Source organism: Rhipicephalus sanguineus, chromosome 2, assembly GCF_013339695.2.
Source record: "Rhipicephalus sanguineus isolate Rsan-2018 chromosome 2, BIME_Rsan_1.4, whole genome shotgun sequence".
Lineage (NCBI taxonomy): Eukaryota > Metazoa > Arthropoda > Arachnida > Ixodida > Ixodidae > Rhipicephalus > Rhipicephalus sanguineus.
The window spans coordinates 213,136,100-213,145,330 of record NC_051177.1 but is presented as its reverse complement, the minus strand read 5'-3'; the positions used below and the strand labels follow the sequence as shown (position 1 = coordinate 213,145,330).

Sequence of the window (9,231 nt, the reverse complement as noted above, 5' to 3'; positions counted from 1 at the left end):
TCCCCCTTGAAAGCACAATCAAGCCTTCTTCCTATGGGAGTCTTCTTTGGCCCCCGACACACATCCGTGCAGCCGTGCCCATCCGCGCGATGATTACAGTCTAATGGCAACGCGCCTATGCGATGGTTGTCAACGACGAAAGGAAAAGAGCCGCCAGGCATGGGCCGGCGACGCACCCTGCAAAACGGGTGAAAGCAGCCCCCGCTTTCACGCTTTCGGTAGCACCTCTGGACTGTCGCGTGTCGATAGGTTTTATGGGCACGTGTCGTTTTGCCGTCTTCGAAAGGTGTCATCGTTAAAAAGGGCTGAAGGGCGATCTGTTCTAATCATTTCGACACGTTCAGGCGCCGGGCGCCTCCAAGTCCGGTGGTAGCAGTGCCGGTACACATGTGTTCCGACCTTTCTTCAGGGAAGGTTTCTGTTGTTCAGCTCTGTAGAGAGATAGCGGCACGAAAAGAGACACCGTACAGGGCATTGTGTTTTCGCCTTCGTTGCTCACTGTGTCCGGAATACGCTGGTACGCCCGAGCCGGCAACCCTTGTGAGCACGCATCTTGTTGAGTGCACCTCCAGTGGGGGGACCTCAACAAGGTAGCAAATTCGGCGAGTCGGAATATATTTATGATGGCCAGCCCTGCGTCTTGTTTGCGCTATCCATCACGGGGAACCTCGCCAGAGCGGCGACAGCGAAAACGATTCCAGCCATCTTCCCACTTTGTGGTGCGCGCAATTCCCTGTCTACAAGGGGAGCCGACACGGCCACATGGTTCCGTTTTTTGGACAGTAAGCCCCTGCACGCGTGCGCCTCTTTTTGTGTGGTTCAGTGTTTTTAAGTGCATGGCTGTACGGAGCTCAACACAACCAGGACACTGGACGAGAGAGAACGGCAAGCAGTGCATGGCCCGGTTGCTCGACTGTGCGGGTGCGCGAGCGAGATTGAGCTAGACGAATGAATTTGTGAGCGTGTGTATTAGCCTGTAAATAAGATTTCCTTGTAAATATAATCCCTTCGTGTTTTTAACGTGAGCATTTGAATAATTATCCTTCCAGTCAGTGTGCGTATATTTTCTAGTGGTATCAACCACCAGGAATTCTCTGACAGCTTTGCCTCGTCCGGTTCCCAATTATGGATATCCGACGTTTCTTCAAGCGTCCACGGATGTCTGACAGAGTGTCACTGAGCTGTCCGGCGGACGATTCTAGTGTGGCGTGTGACGAATGTGCAGAAGTTGACCAGCCTAGTTATGCTGACTTTCACCAACGCAGGGCTTAAAAAGTCGGGGGGCCGGCAAGGGGGGCCCGGCCCCCCCTCGGCAGTCCGACGGAGGCACCGCGGCACCCATTTGACAAATGTTGGAGTTGAATTTTTTGGCAGTAGTGCTTTGTGCGGGGAGATAATACTCTGCAATTTTCCGAATAATGATTTAATCGCGAATGTTTCGTTGACGGGATGTCAGCAAATCAGAAGAAAACAGGTATCGTCGTACTGCTGAATGCAATTCACTAATACACTGAACACCATGGGCAACGCCTCTTGAAACCATGGGTCACCACCCTGTTCGACAGAGCGTCTTGGCACAGCATACTGTTTCATGAGGCACCTGAGTGTGAAGCTACCTGCTCGTGAATCATGTAATGGTTCACCTTGGTCTCTTTACTTTGCCACTCAGTTTTCATTCTTCTATTGTGCATGACAAGTCTGCTGTAATTGCAAAGACGCATGTATTTTGCTTACTTTATTAGGCAAGTGGTAGTGAAAATAAAATGTAGCATTGACGTGCCTGTGGTTCTGAATCCAGTGAGTCAACTAATGTATTCATTTTGAGCTCTAATGTTTAAGCCGTCACATCCCGAGTTATTTTTGAAAAATCGCTCCCAAAATAATTTTTTTAATGCGTGAATGGATTGACACGTTCAATACATGCCCAGAATACATTCGGAATAATATATGTTTGTATAGCATTCATAAGCATTTGTTTAGTTCTAGAGACAGTTGGCTTCACCGCACGTGATCATTGCAAACACCTCTCTTAACGCTTAATCTATAGCAATATATATATATATATATATATATATATATATATATATATATAGTGTAATCTCGTTGATACGATTCTGCGTAATATGTTCTCAGCCTAATACGTGTTTGTTTTTATTCCCGGCCAACATACATTGGAAATAATGCATTTTCATAGGTTTAATAATATCACATTTTTGCCCAAAATTTGATATTAATACCGCGAAAGTGCATCTTGACCGATATATCTAGAAATCCTGTGTTTATTCTACGGTACCAGCGATATTTTCTTCGAGATTATATATATATATATATATATATATATATATATATAATGCCGCTTTATGAGGGCCCCCCTCCAATGAAGGAAGACTAAGCCCTGCACCAACGGACAGTGCCTGAGGTCGTCGCCACCATGGAAGAGGTTCCACCATCAGTGAGCTACCACGACAAAGTAAGCCACGATGATACTTCTCCTTGCTTGGGATTAAGTAACAGTGACATCAAGCAAGCAACTAACATTTCTCAAGAATATGATTGGGAGAGTTTCTAGACAAAGCTAAACTCGCGGGCATCCCAGACAATTTGAAGTTACGCCTTCTGACTAATCCATGGTCGCCAAATGCTACATATGACTTTAAGAAAGATGTAACACCTGGCAAGAGGACTTTTCGCTACCAATGGCTCGCAGATTACGCCCCTTGGCTTGCGTACTCAGCGACACTGAAAGGCGCCCTTTGTCGTTTCTGCGTCACCTTTCCTCCAAATGTTCATCGGGGTACTCAAGGTAGCTTTATCGTGCGCACTTTCAGTAACTACAAAAAAATGCACGAGGCATGCAGGGATCATGGGAAATCCCAATGGCACCAGGAAGCAATGGCCGCCTCACAGAACTTTATGGGTGTGATGTCAGGCAAGAAATTGCCCGTTGTACAGCAGCTAAACAAGCCCTGCACGAGCAAGTTGAAAGGAACCGCCAGAAACTATTTCCGATCATTTCCACCATTATATTTTGTGCAACGCACGACTTGCCAGTACGCGGGAAGCAGTCTGACAGTGGAGTTTTCAATGATCTCCTTGACTTTCGGGTAGAAGCAGGAGATACTCGGCTTCAAGAACACTTTGCATCATCTCCTGGTAATGCAAAGTACACTTCAGTCCGAGTCCAGAACGAGATTATCACAATCTGTGGCGACATCCTGAGGGAGGAAATAGTGGCTGAAGTTAACACAGCGTTTGCTTTTTCCGTTCTTGCGGACGAAACTGCAGATATATTGCAGGAACAGAGCAGATGTCTATAGGCATTCGCTTCGTTGACAAGAGCGGAACGGATGCCTGCGTTCGAGAGTATTTTATAGGATTTGTAGAGTTGAATCAACTGAACTCAGCTTGCATCGCCGCCGCAATCTTGAAGTTTTTAAAGGATGCTGGGCTGATTCTTTCGAACCTCGTTGGACAGGGGTATGATGGATGCTCCACAATGGCTGGAAGAGAAGCTGGAGTTAACAGAATAATACAGAAAGAGCTTCCAAAGGCACTATTTTTCCACTGCGCAAGCCACAAACTGAATCTCGTGATCAACGATTTGAACGAAGTCTCTGAAATTCGCAACACAATAGGGATCATCAAGCAAACCATAAACTTCTTCCGTGAGAGCGTACTTCGAAGAAAATTGGTGCCCAACATTCCGATGCTGTGTGAAACAAGGTGGTCTGCAAAATACAAGTCGATTAGGATCTTCTCTCAACATTACGTGGCCATAGTTGAAGCCCTCGAGGAGCTCGCATCAATGGAATCAACCTCGAATGCTGCAACTAGGCAACGAGCTCACATCCTCTACTGTGCAACGACAAGCTCATCTTTCATTGTCTGCTTGCACATCGTAGCGAAGTACAGCGCACGACTGGAACCTGTTACGAACGTTCTGCAGAGTGTAACAATGGACTTTCATTCTGTACTCGACCACATCACTGAGCTGCAGAATATATTCGCGACCACCGGACTAACGCTGAAGAGCAGTTCTCTGATCATGAGAACAGCAACCGAGGCTGCCAATCGCTTAAACATAGTGATATCTGTGCCAAGGCAAGCCTCTCGTCAGACCCACCGAGACAACTACGGGATACAGTCGCCGGAGGAATATTACCGCGTGGCAATATATGTGCCCTACTTAGACTCTCTCACTGCTTCTTTCGCTCGCCGCTTTTCTGACACTAATGAGAAGAGCTTCAAGCTGCTCCAGCTTCATCCAACAAAAATGAAGTCTTTGAGCCTTGTTGAGTTTGCTGTCCTCTCTGATGAACTCCAAGAATTTTATAGCATCGAGAACTTCAAGGAAGAGAGCATATCTTGGTACGAGATGTGGCACACAAAAACTAGGGACACCTCAGAATTAACTTATTCTGAACTCTTGCTTCAGGCCAAGACATTCTTCCCCGCTGTCGCAAAAGCCATTGAGGTAGCTCTGGCATTGCCAGTTACCACCTGCACCGTCGAACGCTCCTTCAGTACAATGAGGAGAGTCAAAACATGGCTACGCTCAACAATGACAAATGACAGGTTGGACGGCCTTTGTATGATGAGTGTGCACCGAGAGTGTATCGAGCGTCTTGTAGAAAGCGTCTGCACACGGTGGTGGACACAAGAACACTGGTTTATTAATAACAAAAGGAACGCTTGCGTACAGCGTTGCCAGGCGTTGCTCTATTGGTTGTACACAGTGTTGCCTTGTTGATCGCCCGTTACATCCTCCTTTCTTTGAAGGCGAAGCACACAAAAACTCTGAAAACACCGAAAACATTTAACGTCGGTCGGCAACTGTCCTCTCTTCTAGGCTGTTTCACTCTGCTGGAATCCGTGAGTGTAGGTCAGGCGAGATGGTAGTCTTTGTTGTCTAGTGGATCGTCGGCAGAAGTCGTCAGTGTTCGGTAAGCCTGAGGTGCCGGCTGGCGGTCGGTCCTGCGTACCCTGCGGAGGTCGAGGTTCTGGCCCCTGCGGTATGACTGAATCGGAGGTGTCGTCGCTGTCGTCGGCGTTGTAATGGGAGAATCGACAGAACGCTTCTGGCGTTTTGCGGAGGTGTTGCCTATTTCGACGGAAAACCCGGCCATCTCCTGTCAGAACGGTGTACGGCCTTCGCGCCACGAGATCTTGGACTTGTGCTTTTATTTCCCATCTACCATCATTGAGAACGCGGACGACGTCTCCCTTCTGTAATAGAGCAAGTGGCCTTCTTGGGGTCTTTGCTTCCACATGTTTTCGCACGGGCCTTGGGGGTGACACTGAGAAATCTGGAAGCAGCGTTCTGAGACTTCGTCCCATCAGCAGCTCTGCTGGCGACCGGCCATCCTCAAGAGGACACACCCTGTAGTTCAGAAGGCCCAAATAGAAATCCTCTTTACTCCTCTCCGTCTTGTCCAGAATCCGCTTGACCACTTGAACGCCCTTCTCGGCGAGTCCATTGGATCTGGGAAAATGCGGACTTGAAATAGTACGCTTGAAGTCATACCGAGCCGCAAAATCTTTGAACTCTTTTGACTCGAACTGAGGGCCGCCATCACTACAAACTTCTAATGGTAACCCGTGCCTTGCAAAGATCTGACGTAGTTTCTGAATGACAGCTGTTGCTGAGGTCTCCTTTAGCTGTTCGACTTCAGGAAAATTAGAGTCGGCGTCATAGACAACCAAGAAATTCTTTCCAGCATGCTGGAAAAGATCTCCACCAACTCTAGCCCACGGCAAGTCGGGGACGGCGCGCTGAAGAAGGGGCTCGTCAGGTTGCCGATAAGTAAACTTCTTGCAGACGTCACACCTGTCAATAAAATGGGCAATATCTGCTGCCATTCCTGGCCAATACATCAACTTACGGGCCCTCGATTTGCATTTCCCTAACCCGAGATGCCCTTGGTGCACTCGTCTCAGCATCTCCGTTCGCATGCTTGCAGGTACCACTACTTTGGTTCCCTTTAGCAGTATTCCGTTGACCACAGAAAGCTCTGCTGCGGAGGACTTTAGCTCACCCTCTACTGGGATTGACGACTGCAATCTCGAAATGACATCTTGCAGCGTTTCATCACTGGCCGTTGCTGCCTGCAGACGGGAGAGACTGGCTGGACCCACACTTGAAGTAAGGACGCCAACAGCATGAACTTCAACATCTGTTGTGCCCTTGCCTGGGTGTTCCTGGGCTGGGATTCTTGACAAGGTGTCAGCAACAACTAATTTGCTGCCTGGAACATACTGTAATTCAAATTCATATTTCAGCAGCCGAAGAAATAGCCGCTGCAGACGCGGTGGCATGTCACCTATTTCTTTCTTTGAAATCGCCAACAATGGACTGTGGTCAGTTTTGATAGCAATATGTCTTCCAGTGACATAATCGTTAACTTTTCACAGCCGAATGTTATGCCTAATGCCCCTTTTTCTATTTGAGCATACCTTCGCTCGGTTTCTGTGAGTGCTCGCGACGCGTATCCGACGGGACGCCAATCGCGTCCATGTTGTTGGAAAAGGACCGCTCCGAGTGCAAACGCAGACGCGTCCGTCGACAGTTTCGTGGGAAGCTCGGAATTAAAAACAGCCAAGACTGGCGCTTTCGTCAGCATCATCTTGAGTTGTTCCCACTCACGCTCGTGAACCTGCGTCCACTCGAAAATTGTATCGTTCCTTATTAGGCTGCGCAAGGCCTCAGTGTGGGCTGACAACAGTGGCAAGTACTTTCCAAAATAGTTAACTGCTCCAAGGAAGCGCTGGACGTCTTTCTTGGTCTTTGACGCAGGTTGGTTTAAGATGCACTTTATCAGGTCGGGATTAGGCTCAATACCTTTGGAGCTAATTTTATCGTCCAGGAAAGTGATTTCAGTTTGTCCGAAAATGCACTTTTCCGCATTCAAGGTAAGGCTCTCAGCCTGTGCCCTCGCTAGCGCTTTTGCAGGCGTTCATCGTGTTCCTTTTTGCTAGAACCCCACACAAGCACGTCGTCCATGTACACACGCGTTCCTCGGAGGTCATCGAATATCTGGCTCATGGTACGCTGGAAAACTTCGGGTGCAGATGCAATACCGAACGGTAATCGGAGATACCAATAACGGGGAGCTGAATGTGCAGATTTCAGAAGTCTTTCTATCTAGAGGAATTTGATGAAAACCGCTGTTTGCATCAAGTCTGCTGAAAAACTTTGCTTGCGCTAGCTCACCCTCGATTTCTTCCCGGCATGGCAACTGAAAGTGTTCTCTTTTCACTGCCCTGTTAATTGCCCGCGGGTCCATGCAAATTCTTAAGTCTCCATTTTTCTTCCTCACGATAACTAAGGGACTTACCCAGTCCGACGGCTCTTCCACTTTTTCAATGATGTTCGCGGCACACATCCGGTCGAGCTCTTTCTTGAGTGGCTTTCTGAGTGCGTAAGGCACGCGCCGGGTTGGCTGTACTACGGGGACAGCGTCCTCTCGAAGCACCATTTTGTACTCGCGCCGCGTCCTTCCAATGCCGGTGAATAGTCTTGGACATGTCTGCTTTAGGCTTGCGTAACCATCGCTGTTATCCACCGCGTTGACTCTGTTGACCAGACCAAGTTGCTCACTAGCCTCGAGGCCCAAAATTACTTGCTTCTTCTTTACTACGAAGAACTCCAGCAGAACGTGTCGCTTGTCTAACTGCACGGCGAGGCGAGCCTTTCCACAGTGTGCTATTTCACCACGCCCATAATGACGCAAGATGCTCCTCGTGGGGTACGGCTGCTGTTTAGTACCGAGCCTGTTGAACAGCGAACGCGGCAGCAAGTTGGCCTGCGCTCCGGTGTCGACCTTCAGCTGCACCTGCTTTCCCTCAATGTTCGTTGTTACAACTCAATAGCGACTTTCGTGACCACGCTTGCTTTCCGTTGTCCTGATCTCCAGAACGTCGAAGTCACCGTCACTCTCCACTCCGTCGACCACGTCATCAACAGCTGCTCGGTTGCTCGTACAGCAGGCGCCGAAGTGATTAGGCTTCATGCAGTTGTTGCATATTTTACCGTACGCCGGACACTTTCTTGGCGCGTGTGACAAGTTGCAGTACCGGCATTTTTTTCGTCCCTTCTTAAGTGGCGTTCTTGAAACATGTTCAATCTTCTTTTCCTCAGCTCACGCTTTATTTTGCGATTCAGCAAGTTCCTCAGCCTTGCAGTATTCCACTGCTGTGACGAGGGTCAGGTCCTTCTTGCGAAGAAGTTTTCACGCAGGGAAGCGCTAGAAATGCCATACACGATTTGGTCCCTCAGCATGGAGTTTCGTAAATCACCAAAGTTGCACGTCCTTGCTTTCAACTGCAAATCCCGAAAGAACTGTTCGAATGGCTCTTCGTGTGCCTGACGACGCGAGCGAAACACATAGCGTTCGTAAGTCTCATTACACTTGGGCAAGCAGTAGGCTTCAAAAGCTTTAACCTAAGCGTCGTAGTCTTTACCTTCCTCCGGCGTCAGGTTCAGGGTATTGAACACGTCAATTGCTTCTTGACCGGTGACGTGCAAAAAAAAATCACAGCATATCCACGGGGTGAATGATGATGAGTAGGGCGAAGCTACGGAGGGAATCATCTGTAAACCGTGAAACTCTTCCGTGAAATGCGCCCAGTACATAATATAAAGAGTGTGAAACATCGTGTATATATTAAACATCAAACTTTTATTGTACTGTTGGTTTACGTGGTCCCTTCATTATCACTTGTGATCGGTGAAATGCAAGGAAGAAGTCCGCTCCCGAGCGAAAGAGCGCCAAGAGCGACCGCATTCCCCGCTCGCCCTGTGCGAATTAAAGGCAAGGCTAGAGGGAAGACAGGACGCGCGTTCCACGACGCGAGGTCGGTAGCATGCCCAGCGAAAGCCAACGGAACGCGATCGTGCAAGTGCTCCGGCTTCGCATCGCCTCATGGTTCCATTTAGCGTCCCAAAACCAAACATATTGCTCAAGGTGTGCCTTGCGTTTTTCGTAGAAATAATTTCTTTATCATGTACATTAAGACGAAAAGTTGAAAGCTCACTAGAGTGTATCGCCCGCAAAGTATGTCTTTTAGTGTGATTTAACTCTCGTACGGCAGGGTCCTCGCGCCGTTGCCGGTCCACCTCGCCCGTTGACGATCGGGTGAGGTGGCTACTACTACACTTTAAGAAAAACATCTGGCGTTCTTCGTTCTGCTTTTACAAAACATCTGGCGTCTTTCGTTGGTTTATTTCATCAA

At 48.4% G+C, this 9,231-nt stretch overlaps 1 protein-coding gene across 1 annotated transcript; it reads right to left on the bottom strand.

Moving 5' to 3' along the window:
• Positions 1–340: 340 nt before the first annotated feature.
• LOC125757448 (uncharacterized) lies at positions 341–7,475 on the bottom strand. The gene is made up of 4 exons (XM_049413048.1): positions 7,335–7,475; positions 6,043–6,255; positions 5,285–5,511; positions 341–431 (listed from the first exon to the last, which is right to left on the bottom strand). Exons 1-4 carry the CDS (start codon positions 7,473–7,475, stop codon positions 341–343), a joined length of 672 nt encoding a protein of 223 aa, XP_049269005.1.
• Positions 7,476–9,231: the final 1,756 nt, after the last annotated feature.

Bases quoted from the DNA above. Each gene is read 5' to 3' on its own strand.
- LOC125757448 (XM_049413048.1), bottom strand. From the start codon at position 7,475: ATGGTGCTTCGAGAGGACGCTGTCCCCGTAGTACAGCCAACCCGGCGC. The intron at 6,256-7,334 runs GTAAGTCCCTTA...TTTGAATTACAG, and splicing joins TGGAAGAGCCGTCGGACTGG to TATGTTCCAGGCAGCAAATT. The intron at 5,512-6,042 runs GTAGAGGGTGAG...TATGACTTCAAG, and splicing joins GATTGCAGTCGTCAATCCCA to CGTACTATTTCAAGTCCGCA.